Source organism: Bubalus kerabau, chromosome 1 (genome assembly GCF_029407905.1).
Source record: "Bubalus kerabau isolate K-KA32 ecotype Philippines breed swamp buffalo chromosome 1, PCC_UOA_SB_1v2, whole genome shotgun sequence".
Taxonomy (NCBI): Eukaryota; Metazoa; Chordata; class Mammalia; order Artiodactyla; family Bovidae; genus Bubalus; species Bubalus kerabau.
In genome coordinates this window covers 7,056,981-7,082,163 of record NC_073624.1, presented here as the reverse complement: position 1 = coordinate 7,082,163, position 25,183 = coordinate 7,056,981, and the positions used below count along the sequence as shown (strand labels likewise).

Genomic DNA, 25,183 nt, shown 5'->3' with positions numbered 1-25,183 from the left:
ATGGACCACGACTTTGAGATGCAGCCACATGGGGCCCCCGGCCCCAGAAACTCTTCCCGCAGCCACCTGCTGGGCCGCCCGACCTGCCCCTCAAAGCTCCCTGGCGGGGTGTCACCTCTCATCCCTGTTCTCAGGAAGACCTTCCATCTGGATGCTTTCTCCCCAAGCCACATCCCACAGGCTTCCAGCCGGCCGGGCCTTGGAGCGAGGGCCTGGAGTGTGTCCTCCCAGGAAACTGGCAAGAGCCTGGCATCCAGGAAGTTCAGTTCCATCTCCTTAACAGTCCATCCGCACAGCCAGGCACGGCCCCTGGGCCCCCTGCCTTCTCACTGGGAAGAGCTGTCCAGCCCGGGCAGGGAGGCAGCCACCCACGGAGGAGGGAGGCTGCCCACAGCTGGCTTGTCATCGGTGACCCTAGTGCCAGGGGACAGGGTCCACTCCGAGGGCCCAGGGAACCCAGGTCTGGCCAAATCCAGCAGGCTGCCCACAGCAGAGAAGCCCCTGGTGAGCTCGTACCTGACCCTACCGTTCCAGTCCCGCTTGGCTCCAAGTCCACCAGGTCCTGTGGGGCCGGGCTCAGTGGGTCCAAGGCACCCCGTTCCAGTGACTGCACACGTGCCTGCCAGAGCTTCTCCAGGAAGAGGCAAGCCCCGGTCCAGGGGTATCCCGAGACCACGGCTGCATCTCCAAAGGGCCTCCCCTACCACGGGGCCCGTGATGGCCATGGACTTGGCTGCTCTGGATACGAAGCCACGCACAGCCAGCCGTTTATCCACAAGGACCACCAACAAACCCAGCTTGACTGTCAACTTGGCTACACCAAATCCATCCAGACTGGACACAGGCATTGAGTCCCTTGATCTGGATACCAATCTGGGCTCTGCCGTGGACGTGGCTACAGTAGGCACAAGCAAGCCTGGCAGGGGCATGGACTCAGTAACCCAAGACCTGGACAAGGTGGGCAAAGCCATAGCTACAGAGGGCATAGCCAAGCCAGAATTCACCACAGGGGGTGCAGCCATGGAACGGGCAGCCCCAGATCCAGTCAAGCTGGGCACAGCCAGGCCGGACACAGTCATGCTGGTGAACACAGCCAAGCTGGGCGTGACTACGAATTCTCCAGCTCTGGATACAAGCAGGTTGGTCATAGCCATGGGTCCATCTGTGCCAGTCACCCCAGACCCAGCTGCTGGTGAGACCACACTGGACAGTGTCATTAACCTGACGACATCAGACGTTGCCATCCAGCCTTCAATGCTGAGCCAAAGCACAGATGCAGCCCTGGGCCACCCTACAGCAGATGCTGCTACAGACTGGGCCACAGAGCTGGACCGGGCCAGAGAAACCAAAGGTAAATGCAAAGATCTGGGCAGGCGAGGCACTGGACTGCTGAGGGTGGGCGGGCAGGGGTGTAAGGGCCTGGAGATAGATTGTGCTTGGCTAGATCTGGAAAGGGAGGGAAGATTTTTTTTTTTAAGGTGAGAATGCCATTTATTTTAATATCTATGCATTTAGTTTATTTATCTGGCTGTGCTGGGTCTTAGTTGTGGCACACGCAACATGTGGGATCTTACTTCCCTGACCAGGGAGCCAACCCGCGTCCCCTGCATAGGAAGGTGGATTCTGAACAACTGGACCACCAGGGAAGTCCTGGGAGGGAAGATTTTAAGGTCAGAGTTGAATGAGCTGGGGGAAGGGGATGGGATTGAGGGGCAGAACACAGGCGAGGCAGCCTGAGCTGGGTCCCAAACTGCCAGAGTTCAAGCTGAGGGAAGCCATCAGAAGGAAGGCTTGCAGGGATAATTTGTGGGAGAGCAATTATGCTGAGTTTGTCCTTTGCCATCTTCCATGACTATTTCTCTGTTCCCTGAAGACCTGAAACAATCAGGTGAGCTATAGGTGAGTCCAGCTTGAAAAGCAACCCACCTACATGAAAATGTAGACCAGCACTTCAGTAAGTGGTGATTTGTCTAACAGCCAACACTGCCAGGCTCCTCCAGATGTGAATAGTGATCTCACAGTATTAGTGAGACCTTCTGAATCATTCCCATTCAGCCCTTCAGGAAGATAGCTGTTGCTTTTTCCTTTTTTTTTTTTTTTTACATTAAAAAGTTTATTTATTTGGCTGTACTGGGTCTCAGTTGCAGTATGCAGGATCTTTGATCTTCATTATGGCATGTGGAATTTTTCTAGTTGCAGTACATGCAACATGTGGGATCTTAGTTCCCTGACCAGGGATCCAACCCGTGTTCCCTGCATTGGAAGGTGGATTCTGAACCACTGGACCACCAGGGAAGTCCTGGGAGGGAAGATTTTAACTCTTAGTTGCAGCATGTGGGATCTAGTTCCTTGACCAGGGACCAAACCCAGAACCCTTGCATTGGGAGCTCGGAGTCTTAGCCACTGGGGGGAAGCCCGGATAGCTGTTGCTTAAAAGGTGTCTTACCTGGAATTCTTCCTTGGTTCCCTAGCTCCAGCGCTGTAGTCCTAAAGGGTGACTTGGAGATTTGTATGTTGGAGGTCGTACACGAACTATAAACAGGTCAACACAAGGGCCAGAAGTTCATTTGGTCTTTGAGAGGCTGTGACTTGCCTAAATCACATAGCTGACATGTCTAAAGTGGCAGTAGTGGTAAAGAACCCGCCTTCAGTGCAGGAGATGTATAATAAGAGACTCGGGTTTGATCCCTGGGATGGGAAGATCCCCTGGATAAGGGCATGGCAACCCACTCCATGGGCAGGGGAGCCTGGAGAATCCCATGGGCAGAGGAGCCTGGTGGGCTATAGTCCATAGATGTCTCAAAGAGACAGACACGACTGAAGCGACTTAGCATGCATTCATGCAAGGTAACAGGGACCCAGCGACTGGAATTCTTCTGGCAGTCTCATTCCCAACCTTTCAAAGGCTCAGAGATTCTGGGTCTGGCAGATGCTCAGAAAGCATCTGGTCCTGTGGCTTACCTGGGGTTGGGGGTTGTCAGCCCCCTTCCCACTGCACTCTGCACACTCAGTCTGGGGGAGCCCACTCAGGCTCTCGTCTTCCGTCCTCTAGGACCCCAGCTCTCTCTCCGTCTTCAGCCCAGCCCTCTCTTCTGAAATGCAGGTGTAGACAGCCAGCGGCCTGCCAGACCCCTCGGCCCAGACAGCTCCCAGGCAGGTCCAGAGGCAGCCCTTTTCCTCCTGACGTCTGCCTTCCCTGATATCACTCCCATAGCTGCAGGTCCCACCCCACTAGAGACCCAGGCATCCTCCTCTTTCTTTTCCTTCATCCCAGTCAGTCTGATTCCAACTCTGTGGCCCAACCTCCTCAGTCCTAGGCTCTGTGTCCCTTTCTCTCCATCCCTCTGCCCCTGCAAGGCCACTCTCCCCCTTCAACTGGCATGAGATGAGGGACTCATCTCATGGGAGCACTTTCTGCTTAACAGCTGTTGGTGACTCACCATTATCTTCTTTTAAAGTCCAGCTCCTTAGCTCGACTCCCAAGGCTGCGGACTTCTCCAGCCTCTTAGCTCTGTATCCGTCTGGAATTTTCCCTGCTTCCTTGCGCGCAGGAGCTCTGCTGTCCGCAGCACCAGGCAGCTCTCACTTCTGGTCTCCTCACCGCAGCCCTCCTCTCTCCATGGAACCATTTCCCTTCTTCCCGCCCACTTACATTTGCCTTTCCATCTTGGCCTGCACCCCCTCCAAGAAATCCTACAAAACCCCTTTTCCCAGGGTGCCCACCTCCCTGCACCCACAGTTTCCCTATGCACACCCCACTCCCTGTGTTAGGACAGTCCAGCTTTCTGTCTTACCCCACCAGACCCAGAGCTCTTTGAGGATATAAACCATGGTCCTCATTCCTGTGTCCACCTGGCCTGGCAATATGCTATCCATTCATGTGGATTAAATGCAAGAAAGATTTGGTTTTTTTCCTGACCCGTAAATTGAGGCCCAGGAAAGAAAGTTCCTGACCAGTTCAAGGTCATAGGGCTCGTCATCCCAGAGCCAGGCCTGGAACCCGGGCTCCTGAATCAGGCAGGGTTCTACCGGCACCCACGCCTGGGCAGAACCCCATGGAATCAGCCCAACATCCCAACCACCGCGTGACTCACGCTCGCGCACCGCATCCCGCAGCTGTCACCGGTCCCCCGCGCCCCCGCCCCACCCCAGCCTTAGAGAGTTAGAGGCCGGGAGCGGGATCCAGGCGGAGGGATGGGATCGGGGCGCCGCCCCCAGCCCGGCATCTCGAGCCTGCGAGGCCCAGCGCCCCCGCTCAGCCGGCGCTGGGTGCCCGCGCTCCCGCGTGCGGGCGGGCGGGCGGAGAGCCGGTGCGGGCGCCGACGCCGTGGGAGGGGGAGGGGCCCTCGGCGGGGCGGGCGGCGCGCGGGTCACGTGGTGCGGGTGGCGGCGGCGGCGGCGGCGGCATCGGTGCGCGCGGGCAGGGGCAGCGCGGCGCCGAGCCACGGAGTCGAAGTCTCGGGCGGGCGCGGCGGCGCGGGGCGCTGGGGCGGCGCGGCCGGGCCGCGGGCCGGGCGGGTGGGCGGAGAGCGCCGAAGGGCGAGGCCCGGCTGCAGGGGCTGCTCGGCCCAGGAGGAGCCCGCGTCCCGCTCAGCCTTGCAGCCCCGCGCCCTTGAGCATCTTCCCGGAGGAAACCGAGACAAAGGAGGATTCATGTCCAAAGGTAAGGAGGCCGGCCGGGCCATCGGCGTGCGCCGGGAGGCGGAGGCTGCGGCCCCTACCAGCCCAGCTGGAGATGCTACCGGGGGAGGGTTGATGCGCGGAGGAGCCCACGCACGGTGACATATGTGCACGGACACACACACGGTGGCACACTCCCCAAGATGTCCAAGCCCGGAGAAATGCACAGACGGGAAGGCGGAGAGACACGGAGACTCCCGAACACGCAAGCAGGCACCGCGATGCGCGCTGGAGCACACTAAGACGTGCACACACAGGCACACCACGCACAGGTATCGGGACCACCTACAGCCGGGCTCAGAGACCTGTGCGCTGACACATAGACCCCTTCCCCCACACACAGGGGCGGGCGGGCGCACGCTGAGACAGGCACCAGCTGGTGGTCGCCAAGGGAACTCGTTGGCCTCCAGAGGACTGGGATGGAGGAAGGGGTATATATCTCAGGGCCCTTTGCTTCTGTGAATGGGAAAGTACTAAGATATCTTTTGTGATTTCTCCGCTGAGAGCCAGGGGCTGGAGCTAGGGGTGGACTGAAATTGCCTCTGCGGGTGGGGGTGGAGTCTTAAAGACTGCTGGGGTCTGGGGGTTGGGAATGATCTCCGGATCCGGAAGGAAGAGCCTCCCCACCCCCTGGATCCTCACGAAGCCAGGAAGGCAGGTGCTATTCTGGAAAGGTCCCCTCCCTTTGCGGCCACCTTCCCAGCAGAGGGGTGGGGTCCCTGGGCCGGACAAAGACAAAGCCCGTTCATTTCCCTGTAAGAGAAAGCACCAGGGCTCTTGCTTGGCAGGGAGGTGGGGGCGGGGGGGGGGGGGTAGCCGTTTCTGTGGGGACTAAGCCAAAGCTGAGCTGGGGATGGACAGGGTCTCTCCCAGGGGCACGGTTGGGGCAGGTGGCTCCCAGCAGGAGGTGCTGCAGGCAGGGCCCCGAGAAAGCTGGGCGCTCAGAAGGAGCCCCAGGAACCACATAGGCAGGATGGCATATTTGAGTTACATCCCACTGTGAGCCCATCCGGAGCTCTTCCCCACCCCTGGGGAGCCCCTCCTCCAATCCCTGTTGTGGAGTGGGGAGAAGGTCTCATAACAGAGTCTATCTCTGAGCCTGGGGCCCACCCAAGAGCCACCAGGGGAGCAGCATCCAAAGGAGGAGAAAGGTGATGGCTCTGAGTAACATCAGCCTTGCAGTGAGGCTTGCATCCATTCATTCATTCCTGAGTGAGGCTTGCGTTCATTCATGCATTGCTGAGTGCCTTGTTATACTAGGTACATTGGGGCACAGAAACCCATAAGACATGGCTCCTGCCCTGAAGAAGGGTGGCAACTGGCATGTGTTCAGTGCCAGGTTTATGCCCACACTTTTGTGTAAGCATCAAAGCAACCCAGCGAGGTCGGGACTGTCCCTGTCTTCCTGAGGAGAACACTGAGGCTCCCGGAGACCATCCGCCTGGGAGTCAAGGATGGGCCAGCTGCCTGTCTGGAGCTGGCATGGCCCGACCTGGAGGGGCTGCAGGGGCAGAGGAGGGAGCTACAGAATTGAACTTTGGAGCTGCCTACGCCCTGTGCTCTGGAGGTCTCCTCAGCAGACAGTATGAGGCAAGGACCTTGTCTGGGGTCTAGCAGTGTCCTTGGCATTTAGTCTGGGGTTTGGCTGGAGTCAGCTCTCACTGGAGGGCCTATAGAATGGCCCGGATGGGATGGAGTGAGTGAATGAATGTAATGACTACAGAGGTACTCAGGGGGCTGAGGCAGCACAGAAGGGAGGCATCCACGTGAGACGGGAAGGCGTAGGCTTTCCTGTATAGTGAAGGAAGGTCGACAGGGGCTGGAGTGGGCAAAGGGTCTTCCAGCACAGGCTGTGACACCGTGACCGGCCGCAGGTTTGCAATACTTGTGGCTGATGGGTGGTCGTTGTTAGCACGTGACTGGCATGTAGTGGCCGTGTGGTTGGGAGGGGCATCTTGCCAGCAGGAGCTCTGTGGGTGCTGACAGGTGCTCAATGGAGGAATACAAGTGGACTCTGCTCCCGGCCTGTTGGAGCCCCTAGAAGTTGCCCGGGAATCTGGTCAGCTGGCCTCTTCTCGAAACCAGGTTGTGCTGGGGAGTGGTTTTTGAGGCTGCTGCGGTTGACAGGCCGGGGCTGAGAAGGCCAGGGTGAGGATGAAGACTTTATAAAAATCCTTATAAAAACTCCCATAAATAAATACCAGACTCATTTTCCAGGTCTGTAGAGTAAGACCCTGCCCCTCCAAAACACACACGTGCACACAGATGGCTCCATCTCACAACAGTGGTTGCGGCGACCCAGTGGGCTGGCCACAGAGGGATCCGGGGGGTGGAGAGCACCGGCCTGGTGAGCAGCTGGATAGGGAAATCAGGGCATTGGCCCCAGTATAGGTGTGCTGAGTCGGGCCCGGGAACCACGTGCGGAGTGGAGGCGCAGGCCAGGCTGCTGATAGTCAGCTGCTTCAGGCCCGAGCCAATCTGGGTGCCTTCTGGAGCCGCCTGGCTGGCAACAACTTCCTGGGAAGCAGGAGGGAACCACGCCAGGCCCTGGGGAGGTCCCAAGACTCCGTCAGATTTGGCTGTGCCCACGGATGACAAGGAAAGAACGGTTTCCAGTGGAGAGTCATGCCAGGACCAGGGAGAGGACCAGGTGGTGGGGGAACAAGAACAGACTCCTGGCTGGCTTTGGGGGTGGGGGAGGGAGGTGCTCCTGTGCCCTGTCTCTCTTTCCCATCTGCTGCTCCATCACTTCTCCCTGTGAGCCAGAGACCCTGCAGGGTGGTAACCAGGAGCCATAGGATTCTAGAATGGCCAGGCCAGAAGGGGGCCTCCAGAGAGCATGGAGTCCAGTGACTGCGCTGGGTGATTAGCATCTCGGGCACCTCCCTTTAACAAGTGCTTTCTCATACACCACTTCATTCCCCCTCCTGGCTGGGAACTGAGAAGGGGCAGAACCAAGAGGGTTTGCAGCAATGAGGCAGAGTGGGGGTGCATCTCACATGTGGGGCTCCCCGTAGCCTTCGTCACTATCCTGAGAAGTTTACAGAAGAGGAAGCAGGTGCATGGGGGCAGGCGGTTCACCCGAGGCCATGGAGAAGGCAAGTCACAGAGGCAGGCCCTTCCCACGTCACCACACACACCGGTCTTATCGGGAGGGAAGTGGAGATGCCATGTCCCGAAACCCACCTTGGAGGGACAGTGCCCTGATGGGGGAACACAGATTTCTCATGTGTATGAACATGCCCATGATGCGCCAGACCCAGAAGGGTGTTTGCCTTTCTCCACTGGGGAAGGGCTGTGACCTCAGGCTCTCCTTTCTCCTGTTACCCACCACGCCAAGAACACAGCGTGTCATGTCATCTTAGGCCCATGACTGCCCCTACTTGGGCCTCATCCTCTCCTCATTGGTCAGCAGGGGAGACTTACTCCTCCTCAGATTTAAAACTAAGGCTTGGAGAGGACTTCCCTAGTGGTCCAGTGGTTAAGACTCCATACGTCCACTGCAGGTGGCATGGGTTTGATGCCTGGTCAGGGAACTAAGGTCCTGAATGCTGTGCGGTGCAGCCAGACAAAAAATTTGAAAGCAATAAATGACTTAAAAAATAAAAATAAGGCGTGGAGGCTGTCTGGGAGCCTCAGGGCACAGAGACCACTACTTTGTACCAGTGCCCATGGAATAGAGGGGACACAGACTGGGAGACATGATTGATGCTCACTCTGCTGAGTTGAGATAGCCCCATGTGCTTCTTTCTTTAAAAGGATTATTTGGTTGCATCAGGTCTTGGTTGTGGCACACTGGATCTGTCATTGTAGCTCACGGGCTGTTTGCAGTGCACGGGCTTAATTGTTCCTCAGCAGGTGGGATCTTAGTTCCCCTACCAGGTATTGAACCCGCACGCTCTGCATTGCAAGGCAGATTCTTAACCACTGGACCACCGGGGAAGTCCCAGACCCATGGGTTTCTAAAAGACAAAGCAACTAGGGCAGGGACAGGCAGTCAATAGACATTAGGTCCAGAATCCTAAAAGGTCTTTGCTTTGCCCTTTATTTGGGTGAGGCAGGACTCAGGTTGGAATAACCCCAGACATCTCTTAGGTCGGTGGCTCTCAACTGTTGGCAGTGCCAGCCAACATCTGGCACTGTCTGAAAATGCTTTTGATCATTAAATTGGGAGCTACTACTGGCATAAGGAAATGACAACCCAGTCCAGTATTCTTGCCTGAAAAATCCCATGGACAGAAGAGCCTGGTGGGCTACAGTCCAAAGGGTCGCAAAGAGTCAGACACGACTGAGTGACTAAGCACTCACAGGCATTTAGTAGAGGCCAAGGATGTCACTAAATGGACTACAATGCCCAGGACAGCTCCCTGCTCTAATTATCTGACCTAGCATGTCAATAGTGCCAAGGCGAAGAAACCCCTGGGTTAGAGACACAGATGTGGTGCTTTGGAGCAGCGAGGTGCATTTGAAAGTACCCCAGCAACTGGAGGGTCTGGGTACTGGTCCAGATTTTCCATCTGACTTGTTCTATGTTCTCAGGCGAGCCCTTACCACTGCCTCCCACCCCCAGGCCTCAGTCTCCACATCTATGAGATGGGAGACCTGTACTGGAGGACATCCATGGTCCCGTCCAGGCCTAATTCTGTATGATTGTGTATCCAGAGACTAATACTGTGGTGTTCGTGTGACCTCAGCCCGCCCCTCCCGCCTTGGCTTTGCAGGGCTCCCGGAGACCAGGACGGACGCAGCCATGTCAGAGCTGGTGCCCGAGCCCAGGCCTAAGCCGGCAGTGCCCATGAAGCCCGTCGGCATCAACCCCAACCTGCTGGGCTACATCGGCATCGACACCATCATTGAGCAGATGCGCAAGAAGACCATGAAGACCGGTTTCGACTTCAACATCATGGTGGTCGGTATGGAAGCCGTGGGCTCCCTGGAGACCCTGGTGGCAGGCAGCACCCTTTAGAATCCCACTTCTTTCTTTAGGATGGCCTCTGCCCTGGCTTCTTTAGAATGAGCTCTTTCTCAGAGGAAAGATCTCAGCATGCTGACTCCTTTCTTCCCACAAGGCTGGCTGATCTGAGGGTGGGAGATGTGAATGGATGATGGTCAACCTGGCCCCGTCACCCCCCTCTCTGTACACAGGCAGCCTTATAGCTGTGCTCAAGGCCTGGGGGCCTCACCCTTGTTCTTCCCCACCTTCAAGAGTTGGGGGAGGATCAGAGGAAGGGTGGTCTTCTTTCTGATCTTTGGTAGTGCTTTCAAGCTTGAATAGAATTTTCAGGACATTGGTCACTAAGTAGGATCACTGGACCACAGAATATAAGAGCAGGGAGGGACCTTTGCCTTTGATCGCAGTGACGTATTTTCTCAGTTGCTGAAACTGGGATCTGGGGATCATCCTTCTTCCTCCTGCTTTATCCCCTCAATCCAGTCGGTCATTAAATACTGTCAATTTTACCTCACAAATATCTCTTCCAGTCTGTCTACCCTCTCCCTCTCCACTGCCAGCACCCTGCTACTACCCTGGGTTACCACGTCCTCCTGACTCAGAGCTGCTCATACATCTGGGCCAGAGTGTAAATCATCTGGAACATCTTGCTCTAAAAAACATTGGCTAAACTAGACAGCATGCATGATGACATTGCTTCTTTTTCTCCTGGTTCTCCGTCTTCTTCAATCCATTGTCTCCCAGTGACTGAATAATTTTTCTACCCTGCAAAACTCATCATCACCCATCCTACTTAACAATCTTTCTTAAGTTTAAGGGTTTGAATTCCTAGCGTGGCCTGGTAGTACTTCTCCACTCATCTCTTACCACTTCCCATATAGCATCTTTGTTGTTATTCAATTGCTAAGCCATGTCTTACTCTTTGCAACCCCATGGACTGCAGCACACCAGGTTCCCCTGTCCTTCACTATCTCCCAGAGTTTGCTCAAATTCATGTCCATTGAGTCAGTTATGCTATCTAACCATCTCATCCTCTGCCACTCCCTTCTTTTTTGCCTTCTTTCCCAGCATTGGGGTCTTTTCCAATGAGTCGGCTCTTTGCATCAGGTGGCCAAAGTTTTGGAGTTTCAGCTTCAGCATCAGTCCTTCCAGTAAATATTCAAGGTTGATTTCCTTTGGGTTTGTTTGGTTTGATCTCCTTGCAGTCCAAGAGACTCTCAAGAGTCTTCTCCAGAAGCACAATTCAAAAGCATCGATTCTTCACTTAGCCTTCTTTATTATCCTGTGATTCTTGTGCATGTTTGAGAAACACTCTGCTCAGACCAGTGGTTTTCACCTATCTTTTAGTTATGGAGCTCTTCCTTGGAATGAAATCTTCTTCAGAAGCGCAGTGTCAGTATGCAAAGTAATTCCATCTTTAAGTGTGATTAAAGACTAAAAACTTAGGTCAAGCAAAAATGAAATGGAAAACCAGTACGCAAGTGCAGAGGTTGCCCCTTTCCCAGCGCTCCCAGGGCTCTGGAAGGAGAGAATGTGCAATTCCACTGATGTTTCCCCAGGTCCTTCACCAGCAAGTGGGAAAGCATTCCCATCCACTCACTGTCCCTGCTCAGCCTCTAGCCTCTCCAGTGAGTGGTCAGTGAAGGACTTGGATCACAGCTCTAGAATTCTGTAAGCTCAGGGGAGAGATGCTAGGCTTGGGAGCTGGGCCTGGGGTCTCCCTGCCTTCTCATTCTCTTCCTGTCTTGCTGCAGGTCAGAGTGGACTGGGCAAGTCAACACTGGTCAACACCCTCTTCAAATCCCAAGTGAGCCGCAAGGCCTCCAGCTGGAACCGGGAGGAGAAGATTCCCAAGACAGTGGAGATCAAAGCTATTGGGCATGGTAAGGATCCAGCAGGGACCATGACGGGCGTTGTTCCAAGGGCCTCTGCCAGAAAGGGGGAAGAATGGGGCCTCTGGGGGATGAGACAAATGACAGACAGCCTGAAGACAGAATAGAATTAAGCCCTTGAGCAAGATGGAGCCAACTCTTTAAACTGTAAGTCAGAAAAGGGGGTGTGGGGATTAGAGAGGAATGAAGGAGGACTTGAGTGGGATGATAAAGCCTGGTGGATTTTTTCTTTTCATTAAAAAAAATACTTATTATTTTTTATTTGACTGCACCAGGTCTTAGTTACAGCACGAGGGATCTTTAGTGGGGCACGAGAACTCTTCACAGCGTGCAAAGAGTTCATGTCTGCAATCCTAGTTCCCTGACCAAGAGTTGAACCTGGGCCTCCCTGCATTGGGAGCATGGAGTCTTAGCCACTGGCCCACCAGAGAAGTCCCAAGACTGGGTAGATTTAGACAACAGAGGGATAAAGAAGGCATTCCAGGTGCAGGGAATGGCATGAACAAAGTGTTGAAGTGTTGAGGACCCTGAACTTGATTTTTCCAGTCATTGGTCCTGTAGAAGTAAGGAGCCCAGGTCTCCCCCAGCTGGTAGGCAGTGGGGCACCTGGCATCAGCTGGAGGAGTGACCCCCCCCGGGTGCCTTTTCTGTTCACTCCCCAGTGATCGAGGAAGGTGGTGTCAAGATGAAGCTGACTGTCATTGACACTCCGGGCTTTGGAGATCAGATCAACAATGAAAACTGGTATGTCTGCCTGTGTGTGAGACCTCCATCCTGAAGACTGCAAGGCAGACACTGAATGTGGAGCAGATTCACTCAAACTGAGAACCATCTGTGCCCTCCATGCTGAGGGCTTAAGTGGCAAGACTTGCTTAAAGAGGGGAGGGGGCTTGTTAGGAAGCAAGCAGAGAGGACCAAATGGGGCCTGGGCGTGAGGATAGAGGGGGACAGAGCAGAGGGAATGTCAGCCGAGGCATTGCCTGGAGATGGGAGTGGGTCAGGAGCTGGAGCAACGGAGCGGGGGGAGCTGGGGTGCAAACCCAGGCGGACCTGGAGGTTGTGGCAGAGACCTTGGCCTGAGGGCCAGGTGTTGGCCACCTGGACAGAGAGGGCAGGAGGAAAACATGGGGGAGGGCGGTTTCCATGAGGAGAGAGCCTCTGGGGATCCAGCGTCCAGCCAAAAAGGGGGAAGTACACTGCCCAGGTGAGGATGGAAGTGTCGGCCGTGAACAGAATGCACAGTGCCTGCCTCATGGTATGGCCAAAAAAAAAAAAGAAGAAAAAGCACAATGTAAGAGTTCTGAGTTGGGTCTTATTCACTCTCTTACTGAGGGCTCCCCAGGTGGCTCAGTGGTAAACAATCTGCCTGCAGGAGACACAAGAGATGCAGGTTCATTCCCTGGGTCGGGAAGATCCCCTAGAGAAGGAAATGGCAGCCCACTCCAGCATTCTTGCCTGGAGAACCCCATGGACAGAGGAGCCTGGCGAGCTGCAGTCCTTGGGGTCACAAAGAGTTGGCACGACTTAGCAACTGCGCACGCACGCACACACTGAGGACTGTAGCCTGAGTCAGCCTCCCAGAAGGCATGGAGGACCTGCTCTGAGAAGGTGGGCGGAGGCCAGTATACGTGTGATTTTTGACTGGGGATACGTGCAGCCAGGCATACATCTCAGCAGAAGGCTACTGCCAGTCAAGAGGAACAGAGATCTCTGTTAATGATTTTCGTGCTTTTCTAAGTCGGGGAAGGTGTAAGAATTTGGGTCCAAAATTTTTTTTCCTGAAATACAACTATTGAAGGGCCTGTTTCCCCAAAGCACAGAGAGCCTTATCTTGTTCTTTGTCCCAAATTCCTTCCAGGATATATTGTAGGTCAGTGACTACAGTGGCTAATGACTTAATCCGTGTAAAAGCAGATGGCAAGTGACACTCCTTGCTTTACAGAAGGTTCTGGGCAGAAGTTTGCTCCCAGACAGGGGTGAAGACAGCTATGCCTCTGTGAGGGAGCCTGGGGCTGCCCCAGACAGACGGGGCCTCTCAGCAACACACCTTGGAATTGGCTGTGTGATCTCAGAAAGTGGCTGGTCACTTCTTCCCTGGCTATCCACACACTCCTACACAGGGAAAGGTCACCGCCACAGCAACAGCATGAGGATGAATTATTGCGCTGGGATGGTTATATGCTTGTGCTTACCCTGTGGATTATTATAGCGCCAGGGTTGAGAGCTTTCTCTGCGCCATTTCTCTGTTCAGACCAATGTTGTTGTTTAGTCCTCAGTCGCGTCCGACTCTTTGCAACCCCTTGGACTTGCAATAGCCTGTCAAATTCCTCTGTCCATGGGGTTTCCCAGGCAAGAATACTAGAACGGGTGGCCATTTCCTTTTCCAGGGGATCTTCCTGACCCAGGGATCGAACCTGCGTCTCTTGCATTGCAGGCAGACTCTTTACCGCTGAGCCACCGGGGAAGCCCCGTTCAGTATTATACCTCTGTTCTAATTCTTACATGACTCCCTCCAGGCACCTGTTGTTACTCTCTTTTCACTTATGAGAAAAGAGCTTCAGAGAAGGGCAGAGACTTCCCCAGAGGGGCCCAGCCAGTAAGTGATGGATGTGGGGAAAGTGCAGTGCTGTCAGGAGCAGGGTGGGGTTCTGCAGGTTCCCAGAGGTCAATTGGGGGCTCGGACCCCAGAGGAGTTCTGCCCTTGCTAACAGGGAAAGCCACTCATGGGGGCAAAGGGAGAATAGTCAACAGGTCACCGAGAGCCCTCGGGAGGCAGGGAGTGAGACAGAGGTGAGAGCCTGCCTCCTGACCCTGGTGAGAGGAGCTCCCGGGTCATGTCCTTCTGGGACCTCCATCTGCTTTCTTCCTCCCTCCTCCAGCTGGGAGCCCATTGAGAAGTACATCAACGAGCAGTATGAGAAGTTCCTGAAGGAGGAGGTGAACATCGCCAGGAAGAAACGCATCCCTGACACTCGCGTCCACTGCTGCCTCTACTTCATCTCCCCGACCGGCCACTCGTATGTGCCAGGCCTGCCCCCGTCCCCGGGCCTGCCTCTGGTTTGCATCATTTGATCCCAACCTATAGTGAATGAGTGATACCTAGACTCAGCTGGGGAGCTCAGGTGAGCCCCCACATAGTCATGGCCCTGGGAGTCCCTCAGAGATCCTTGACAGGAGGGAGAAGCTCACCATCAGCCCTTATGCTGTCCATCGGTGTGTTAGCACCATAGCTTCACTGTGCCGGCAGACAGAAGTTGGTTGCTGTGGACAAAGGGCTCCTCATTTGTTCAACAGATACCTGCTATGCAGAGGCCTGGGGTCAGGGGCAGCAAGAAGGATGAGATGGGAAGGGCCCAGGCTACTGGATTGGGGCTGGTGTTCAGGTGGAGGTGGGGAGGGGTGACCCAGCTGTAGGCATTTGGAGGGTAGCCAGCCCAGCAAGAGGAGCCAGGTGTCCAGCGATGAAGGCTGACAACCATTGGGCATGCCAGGAACTCTTGTTGTGAGTATCAGGCAAGGCTGAACGATAGGGAGTGCCCCTGGAGAATGGAGCCATCCAAATGGACAAGCAGGCCACCTTCCTGCTGGGGAGGTCTCCTAACTGTCACTGAGCCCAGTGGCTAGGCAAGAATTTCATTCTTGAGACGATGGCACAGTGCGGCAGGCCCTTGGTTTTGGAGGAGCCGGACGTTCAGCAGGTTTTCGACGGTGCAGCTCAGGAACTCGGCAGGGAAGTTAGTGTTTATCCCTCCCTAGACCCAAGGTCAGAGCAGGCCAGCAGGCAGCCTGACTTAAATGAGTCTGGTGGACTTCAAACTACAGCCAGATCGGGGCCCCAGAGTCCAGAGGCCCTCGGGTAGGGGAGGGGTCAGGCCCCAGCTGGACCCCTGCAGGACTACTTGGGGACTGGGGGGAGGCCTGTCCAAAAGTGCTGTCCCGTGGGCAGAATAGACACGCATATGACCATGACAGAAGGGTGCATGGGTGGGGACAACAGTCCATGGCTGTTCCCAGGAGAAAGAGATCTCAGGTCAGAAAAGGTGTCGTGAAGGAGTGGTTTGAGTGGGGCTTAAAGAAAGCCAGGATATGCCCCAGAGCCAAGGGAGAGAGAAAGGGAGCTGGTGGACCACATATGGGTAGAGAGTTGAGTTCTGTTCTGCAGACAGGTGATGGCGGCTACCTCAGCCAATTCCCAGCCCAGTCCTCCTGTCCCAAGGGTGCCCCTGGCGTGGTGGCAGTGGCTGAGTGGGGGAGGGCATGGTGGCTCTGACACCCCACCTCCTTTGGGCCCCAGCTTGCGACCTCTTGACCTGGAGTTCATGAAACACCTCAGCAAAGTTGTGAACATCATCCCCGTCATTGCTAAGGCTGACACCATGACCCTGGAGGAGAAGTCTGAATTCAAGCAAAGGGTGAGAAGGCCCCTCCTCCTTTTCCTCTCCCCATGCTTGCCTCTCCCGTCTGGTCCAAGCCCTCTTCTATCCTTTATTACTATATCCACCTCCTACCCCACTTCCCACCTGGCTCCTACTCAACTGTTAGAGAGGCGAGGCTGGTGGAGAGGAGAAGTTAGTGCGGCTCCAGCCTTCTTGCCCTCCAAACTTATCTGCAAATACCACTAAATGCATAAATCACCTCCAATGTGAGAAACCACTCCGCACTGTTAGGTTGCTTGAAGGACGAGACTAATTAATCAACCACCCACTGGTCTTTATCGTAATTTTCCATAAGCTCTGTCCTGTGCTGGACACACAGGGGACTGGGTAGGGGAAATGCCGGAGAAGTATAAAGACGGTTGCTGCCTTTGAGAAACTTCATCAAGGAGATTACTGAAAAGCACTGGGTGACTTCCTGGAGGAGGAGACTTAAGCTGAGCTTTGAAAGAGGACAAACGGGAGAGGCTAGGGGTGGCGAGCTGGACCTCTCCTCCCTGCCAAGAGGAGAGAAACAAGTATGGCATGAGCACTGCCCACGTGGCGTCTGTTCTCAGCGGTCCTGCTTGTCTGGATCCTGATCTTACACCCTGAGAGGAACAGACCGCACCCCCGGATTCTTCCTCGTGGCAGGCTGGGGTGGGGAGTGGTAACTGTGGGGCTGGGGCTCCCATTCATTCAGGATCCTCCTGCTGCCCAGGGCCTCAGAGTTCAAAGATGACTGCCATTTACCCCTCCGGCTTCAGTATGCACACATTTGAACAAGCGTGCACATGCACACACAGCCCTCTCTCTATCCTGACACTTGGCCACCATGCTTCTCCTCCCGCCTCTAGGTTCGAAAGGAGCTTGAAGTGAATGGCATTGAATTCTACCCCCAGAAGGAATTTGATGAGGATTTGGAGGACAAGACAGAGAATGACAAAATCCGGGTAGGTGCCTAGGACTCTGTTCATCACATAGATGCCCACATTGGTCTCCCTGGGATATGTATCATGTACCACTTCTGTTTTTCCTCCTGCTTTCCCCTTTCCACACTCCCTGCCCCACCTTGCCTGACCCAGACCAGAAGTGGCATGGGAGAGGATGAGGACTGGGAGCCCTGGCTGTGACTGTAAAGCCAAATTCTCCTGTCCATTCCCAGAGCCAACAAAAGCCTCTGGTTCCCCCACCAGGACAACCAAAACCAAAGTATGGGGTGATGGAAGGATACAGGCAGAAAAAGCTTCAGGCAGAGCTCCTCCTCAGTTTCTCCTCCCTTAAAATTCAGAGATCAGGCTAGATGAGTGGCTTATCGGCTCTTTTGCTCCCCTAGAAGGACCCTTTAAAAAAGCTAAGTGTCAGGCAGACTCCAGGATGATGTTGTTCAGCCGCTCAGGCGTGTCCAACTCTTTGCGATCCCGTGGACTGCAGCACACCAGACTTCCCTGTCCTTCACCATCTCCTGGAAGAATTTGCTCAAATTCATGCATTGAGTCGATGATGCCATCCAACCGTCTCATCCTCTGCTGCCCCCTACTCCTCCTGCCTTCAATCTTTCCCAGCATCAGGGTCTTTTCAACCCTAACTTCTGAGCAGCCCCTGAAGTGTTTCCTGGGAATCTTAAGGCTTCATGAAACCTGGCTGGGAAACCCTTGACGTTTATGATTTCCGAGATCCCTCTCAATTCTGAACTTCCACTGTTCTGTGATTTCTCATCAGAATCCTGGGTTCTAGTCTGAGCTTTCCCACTAATCACTGTAACCTGGGACAAATCCCTTGCTTTGGCCTTGAGTCTCCTTCTCCATCAAGTGTGGTAACCTAGGAGAAGCCCCTCACCTGATGTAGTTGAGACAGGTAGTTCATTGAAAAAATCAGTTGAAGAAATTATTTTAAAAATGAAGGATACAAATCTTAAATATTTTAAAATAGATGTTTTACTGAATTATTAAATTATCAAAAACACATCATGTTCATTAAACATTCTTTTTATATAGAGACAAGGCCTCTTCTTTGGAGATAAGCCTACTCTTTTTTTTTAATTCAGTGCTTTTTTAAAAAAATAATAATACATTTTTTACTACGTCTAGTCTTAGTTGTGGCATGCAGGCTTTTCATTGTAGCTTGCTGGCTTCTCTTTAGTTGGGGCCAGAGCACATGGGTTCTGTAATTTGCAGCATGCAGGCTCTCTAGTTGAGGAGCTTGGGCCTTGTGGCATGTGGGATCTGAGTTCCCTGGCCAGGGATCAAACTCATGTCCCTTGCATTGGAAGGCAGATTCTTAACCATTGGACCACCAGGGAAGTCCTGCTAAATCCATTCTTAATGCAAAAGGAACCCGCCTTTATCAAGTCTTTCTGAAACATTCCATTTTCAGAGAAACAGATCTCCACACTGATATGTCTGTCCTCAGCTTATATAATAGTTAATTTATCCAAATGCAATAACAGTACACACCAGGCAGATCAACTTGGGAACAGACACCTGCTGGAGCAGAGGAGCCTAGGTACATCAGAAAGTGGCCTTTGAACTCTGGCAGGGCAGCAGGTATGGGCCTCTGCCAGTGCGGGAGACCATGTAAAACTTATTACTTTGGCTGTCCATTGGGTGGGTGTTGTCTAAGAGGTCTGTCTTTCTTGACTAGCTCACAGAGTTGTTCCAAATCAAACCAAACCCTGTTAAAAGTACAAACCCTGCTAAAGAGTACAAAGCATTCTCCAGTTGTGGGAAAGCTGATTTACTGAGGTTAACCAGCCAGGCAGGGGAGCAATCAGGTCTGGGACCCTGGGACTTCAGACTCCCAGTCCAGTGCTCTTTTTAAGCGACAAGAGCCTGGCCTCTGCCATCAGTGGGATCACTGAATGAGCTTCAGAAATGTGCAGTTCAAGGTTAGAGGCCCAGGACCGTGTGCCATCCGACCCTTGGAGGCGCAAAGAGTAGAAGGATGACATGCGCGTGTGTCTACTCTGTCAGCAGGAGAGCATGCCTTTCGCTGTGGTGGGAAGTGACAAGGAGTACCAAGTGAATGGCAAGCGGGTCCTTGGCAGAAAGACTCCCTGGGGCATCATTGAAGGTAATTCAATGCATCTTCTTGAAGAACTGGTTGCCAGTCAATTATGCTTATTAATTAAGCATCTGTAGGTCAAGGCACAGTCCTAGGATGCAAGATATAAAATGAATGCCAGCCAGAGCCAGCCAGACCCTGCCGTAAGGGGCTTACAGTCTAATTGAGAAGCTGAGACTCCTGAGCAGGAAGCAATAAAAGATGGATTTAGCACCTGACTGGGAGGCACTAGCTCGAGGGTCAAAGGAGTTCAGAACATGGAGAGATTAATAAGGATCAGAAAAACCAGAGAAAAGTTTTCACATGAAAGGAGGCATGATCTGAAAAGCTGCTGAAGGGTTGTTCAGATGTTGCCATTTTCATTTTATTAGGAATGATGTGACCTTGAGAAGGTCACAGTGATTCTGAGAGCTCTCAGAGAATCACTTCGGTGATGAATTCATCATGATACCCTCTGAAGGGGGCAGGGTAGGGATGGAAGCCCTGTTCTCAGATCATCCTCGCTGAGGCACTTGGGTCTCAGGTTAAGTGTCCTGCCCAAGATCACATGACTTATTAGTGGTGAAACCTGGATTTTAGACCTGGATATTTTGATTTCAAAACCAAGTTTATCCCATTACATCATGTTGTCTCTTATTTTTCTATCTTTTGTTGGGATTTTTTTTTAAATAGCATTTTCTCATCAATTGCATTGAATGAAATTATAAGAATATCTGTCCTACCCATAGATTATGAGGAAGAGGGCTCATGACTTAATTCTCTTCGGCTTCCATCGTCTTTGTCAAGTGATTTGCAAATAGTAGGCACTTGATCTATGTTGAATTAGATTTATCAAGCCATCATGACCTTTTTAAGATGGCTCGATTATTCTCTCTGTGTGTTTACTGTCTTCCAATCAGATTATAAGCTCCTTAAAGATGGAAATTGTGTCTTCCGCCTTGGGCAAGTTTCTTAGACTCCGTGTGTATTAGTTTCTTTTCCTATAAAATGGGGAATATAATACTACCTATGAGCTATTATTCCACAGAGTCTAGAATAGTTTTGTGCCCTTGTCGCTGCTTCATGAATCCTTGTTCAATGAGTAAAATCCAGTGCAGTTGAGTGCCAGGATGAGCACACCTCTGGAAGGTGACAAATGCCCGGCCCATGGCTCAGTCCATGACCTGAACAGAAATTGACCTGCTGGTATCTGCATCAGTGAAGTGACCACCTGTTTTTGTTGTCTGTTTGTTCACAGTGGAAAACCTCAACCACTGTGAGTTTGCCCTGCTTCGAGACTTTGTCATCAGGTAAGACGCACCCCTCCCATCCGATGGCAGGTTTAATTATTTGGGGTCCAGAGGCCACTTGTTCAGATTCACTTCCTCCGTCCCCAGGTCCCTCTGACAGAGCTTCTGCTGCAGTCCCAGCTCCCATCTTGAAGGACAAGGGGCTCAAGAGGTGTCTTTGGCTCTCTGGTCCCAGTCACTGGGTCCAGACCCTGGAAGCGATGTGTTGACCTCAGACATGGGTCCTCTCTCCCTCATCCTGGCCCTAATCACATCCCTCTTTCTCTTGCCCTTCAGGACCCACCTCCAGGACCTCAAGGAAGTAACACACAACATCCACTACGAGACCTACAGGGCCAAGCGTCTTAATGACAATGGAGGCCTCCCCCCGGTGAGCGTGGACACAGAGGAAAGCCACGACAGTAACCCATGACGACCTTTCTCTGTATCATCACACATACCCACTTCCCCACACACACACATCCTCAGACCACCACCCACCACCTTCTTCCTTTCTACTCTGTCCCACAGACCTGTCTGGTAATTGTGGAGCATCTTGTCTACGGTATGTGTGTGTGGTGTGTGTGTACGAGAGATAGAGTGTGGATGTGTGTGTGTGTGCATGTGTGTGTATGTGTGTGTGCCTGTGCAGGGCTGAGGTATTTATACTGCCTCCCTGGAAAGTTCCTAGTAAGCTTGGTTCCTCCATGGCTGTCCATTATCTGTTTCCTTTCCTTGTGTCCCAGAACAAGGCCGTGTGCCTCACTCAAGAGGTCTGGGGGAGGCTTCATTTAAAAATGATGGGAGCAGGTGAGCCTCAGGTAACGCTTTCTTATCTCTGAACCCACCTGTGAGCAGGGACCGCAGAGATTCTCCAAAGACGGTCTGTGGAGCTTGACCTGGGATGGTGGGGCGGGGGGAGTTGAGGACTTAACCCTCCCTGTAAGCCCGGGGTGGTCTGTGGTGAGGCTAGGACTTTTGGGGGAAAAGAAAGATCACAGGAGAGCAGAGAAGTCAGCCAGTGCTGGGCTCCTGCAGAATTAGTGCCTACAAGTGGAGGAGAGAGCTCCACCCTTCGGTCTGTGTGGCATTCACTGTCCAGAAGCTACCACCTGTCTGTGTCGCAGACTGCTGCTTTCCACATGTCCCACCCCCAGCCCCCCGCCTCACTCTCCTCTGCTCCCCCTTTTCTCTTTCTTCCCTTTCCCTCCTTCCTTTGTCCTGCCCTCTCTGACTTCTTTCATTTCCTTTCATTTCCTTTTAGCCTAATCCACTTGAGCTGCACTTCTATATTTAGGATTTATGTCCAGGTGACTTCCAAAAGTGACTTTAGGCCACTTAACATCCCCAGTAAAATCACAGGACAGTACAAAAGGAGATTACAAGGGAAATCAGATCTGTAGAGAAGCATGGGAAACACAGTTTCTGCAGTTGAGCGATGAAAACGGCCCTGAGCTTGTGGGCAGCCTTGCAAAGGACGGGACACAGCGAGTTATGTGGTTCCCAGTGTCTGGTTAAAGAAACACATGTGCTGATCAAGTGATACAACCTTTGTTTTAGGTGTCAGGTCCTAGCAGAACTGAGTCTAAAGAAGTATCAAGAACAATATACAATGTTTGTCTTTCTTCGTGGTTTGGCTTCAGAGACAGTTTTGAACCTCATCTCCCTTCTGTCCATCAGGATTCTTCTTCTTTAAGCTGGCTCCTCTTTCTCCTCCTTCTTGTATATACTTGACCTCCCTTTCCTTCTCTTCTATTCTCTTTCTCGAGTTGAAGCTACTTGCATTTTTGTCTGTCTTTCTCAGCTTTCTGCACTTTCTCTTCCTCACCCCTGTAGATATGCACAGTGACACTCACAAGCCTACATGTAGCCTTTTCTTGCCTTCCCCTTCAGCCCTGTATTTATTAATGCATATATTTTCCATGTTGTTTGACACACAAGTTACTCTTTCTCCTTTAGTCTGTAAGGTGGCTGAAATTTCAAGCTGGGGAAACAATTTAGCCTCAGGCAAGGGGAAAAATTGATACAGTTTACAGTAACCTCTTACAACCTCCTGTTTCATCTCCTGGTCCAACCCGAGGTGTTTTACTGGTCCTCTACAAATCCCAGCATTTATAGGCCCTTATCACTCAGGTGCTAGGAAAACATATAGACTTAAGACCAAGATTCAGCAGACCAGGAGAAAGAGGTGGGTGATCAGATTGCTAGTGGCTCCCAACTCATGGTCTCCAGTCTTTCCTGGAAGCTCATTACCATTCCAATCCCCATCTTCCCTCACCCACACAGTTATCCCAGGTTAGGCACCAGTCAGAGCAGAACAGCGCAGGGTTAGAGTCCAGAGGTTGCTAAGTTTCAACAGATGAGGGACCCCTGGCTTATACGAAGACGTGGGACTAGACACCTTGGCCTCACAGGGGAAGTCTGGGGTGGGAGTTGGGGGGCCCTGGCGAGGCTGAGGAAGAGAATAGGAGAATGATGCCTGGGGCTCCTCAACCGTGGTCTCAGCCTCCCTGGAGAAGCTGTTCTGTATGTCTGCTGCCAGCTGCCGGTCTCCACACCCTCAACCGTTCTCAACCCCCTGCAGGGAGAAGGCCTCCTGGGCACTGTCCTTCCACCTGTGCCGGCCACCCCCTGCCCCACTGCAGAATGAAGGCCATTCCGAGTGCCGCTCCTCCCTCCATCCCGCTCAGCTCTTCTTGCTGCAGGGCCACGTGCTCTTTAGCGCTGTGCGTGTCGGGCCCACCACCACAGCCCCTCAGCCCTCAGCAGATCGGGGGGCCAGCTGCCTCTTTAGGACAGTTGCTGCTTCCATTTATCCACACCACCCCTCTCCTCCCAGTGGAATGGAGTTCCCGCCAGCACTGCCCTCCTCTATCGTCTGTGTCAGCCGATCCTATCCCATCCGTAGGGTGAAAGAACTCACCAAGAGCTTCTTCTACCCTTGCAAACTCATATCAGCTACTTGTAACCATCTCCAATGGATATGGCATTGCTCCCTGTCCATTCATCTGCATGAGCTGCTCTTGACTTCCTTAAAGGGTCAAGAAAGCAACTTTTCTGCTTGTCGGATTTGTTGACGTCAGCTGTGTGAGCCCCAATGTGGGACAAGGGTGTCTCCTTCATTGCTTAAAGCTTATTTGTAAGGATGGGTCACTCCAGATGTGGGGGAGCAAGGGCTAGGATCACTTTTTTAAAAAAAATCACCACTGGTGACTGGCCCAGAGTGCAGCCCCACACCCTCCCTACCCCATATAACAGCCATTTAGGAATGGTGGTTTTCCTGAAGAGACATTCCTGGAGTTGACTTCCTTATCCTTAGATTTTTAAATAAGAACTAAATACACACACCAAATTCTAGAAGCTCACGAGATGTGAACTCTAGGAAGAAAAAAAACACCCTTCTGTCCACTTAGCAATAAGAGGGAATCTCTTCCTACCTACCCTGGCTAGTCCTACACCCCACCCCTCCCCCACTCCATTAATGTGAGTAATGAATTAGCCTGGCCACAGTCGGTCACTGTAGGCTAGTGGAAAATCCCCAGTGGAGGGTAAAGCCCTCCCATCAGATGCATGAATGTTTGCGAATGTTGGCTGCCACTGCCCACCCCTGCACCGTGTCTTTATGGACTACCCCTTGCCCACTGCCCAACCACTTCCACCTGGACACAACTTGCTCAAAGGCTGGTGACTTGTGGGCCATTCATCTATAACCAAGTCCTGATGGAGCAAGAGGCCCAAGCCTAGGGGATGCAAGAACGACCCATTTCTTAAATGTTACCAGCCAATCTTTTGGTGACATTACGGTTAATTTTCCCAATTGAAAGTAAGCCAACAGACACTCAAAGTGGTTGTGTAAATGTTGCTAGACTTTATGTGTTGTACAACTAAACATTGCTGTTTGAACAATAACTGTCTGAACTGTGTTTTATTTGTGCTCCTCAATCCTTGGCCAAATTAGCTATTACATCATCTCACTCATGTGGAGGGTGAGACAGGACCATGTCGGTAAGACGCAGACACAGAAATTAGAGATGGAAAAATTTTGTTCATCTTCAGTTGGCAAGAAGTTGGTCTCCAGGCATTATTCCCTGGAGTTTTGTATCCAAAATAAGTTATAGATCTTTCACACGACCTTGAGGGATGTAGTACTCTATGTAGCCTGTCTCCTCCAATGGAAACAATGCTTATTTTCATTCAATTAATTTCCGAGCTTTCCCTCCTCCTTTTTCCAAAGGCATAAAACCAAAACTGTGAGAGGAGTGGATCCATCTTGCTAGAAACCTATTTTGTACTGAAGACTTTTTAAGAGTTAAGAATTTAAAGCACTAGCTTTTCTCTTATCTTTTTTGAACTTAAGTCAGTCCTTCCTGTCTATGAGGTTTACACTGTCTTCTATAGCCAGCAAATAATACAACTCTACCTGCACATTGTTTCTCTGAATTTGAATGTGACAACCATATGCAATTGTGTTTGGGTCCTCAACGTTCTGTGTGATGATCTCAAGGTATAAATGAATGGTGGGGGTCAAGACTAGAGGAAGCGAGGTCAGTGGGCCCTTGGGGTCATTCAAATTAAATGATGAAGGCCGGAACTGGAGCCACAAGGAGAAGGAAAAAAGAGAAGATTTGAGAGACAGTTAGGCTTCCCTGGTGGCTCAGAAGGTAAAGCATCTGCCTGCAATGCAGGAGACCTGGGTTCGATCCCTGGGTCAGGAAGATGCCCTGGAGAAGTAAATGGCAACCCACTCCACTACTCTTGCCTGGAAAATCCCATGGACAGAGAAGCCTGGTAGACTACAGTCCATGGGATTGCAAAGAGTCAAACACGACTGAGAGACTTCACTTTCTTTCTTTTCTTAGCAAACATAAAATATTACAGCTGAAAGAAACCTAAGAGTTCTTCTAGTTCTTTCTTCAA

The 25,183-nt window shown here is 52.4% G+C and overlaps 1 protein-coding gene and 1 long non-coding RNA gene across 7 annotated transcripts; one reads left to right on the top strand and one right to left on the bottom strand.

Annotated features, from left to right (window-relative positions):
* SEPTIN3 (septin 3) lies at positions 1-24,175 on the top strand. 6 transcript variants are annotated; one of them, XM_055566027.1, is made up of 11 exons: positions 1-1,351; positions 9,402-9,593; positions 11,386-11,514; positions 12,186-12,267; positions 14,403-14,540; positions 15,818-15,935; positions 16,793-16,888; positions 18,908-19,007; positions 20,236-20,287; positions 20,564-20,657; positions 22,851-24,175. In XM_055566027.1, the coding sequence occupies exons 1-11, from the start codon at positions 1-3 to the stop codon at positions 22,914-22,916; spliced, it is 2,418 nt and encodes an 805-aa protein (XP_055422002.1). In that variant the 3' UTR covers positions 22,917-24,175. The 6 variants fall into 6 exon arrangements, with proteins under 6 accessions (XP_055422002.1, XP_055422004.1, XP_055422003.1 ...); XM_055566032.1 differs by lacking the exon at positions 1-1,351 and adding an exon at positions 4,573-4,663 and having other exon boundaries at positions 18,911-19,007; XM_055566031.1 differs by lacking the exon at positions 1-1,351 and adding an exon at positions 4,573-4,663.
* LOC129641305 (uncharacterized) lies at positions 1,582-3,330 on the bottom strand. Its single transcript, XR_008709297.1, has 3 exons — positions 2,962-3,330; positions 2,447-2,532; positions 1,582-1,875 (listed from the first exon to the last, which is right to left on the bottom strand). It is a non-coding gene; the product is annotated as an uncharacterized LOC129641305 (long non-coding RNA).
* Positions 24,176-25,183: the final 1,008 nt, after the last annotated feature.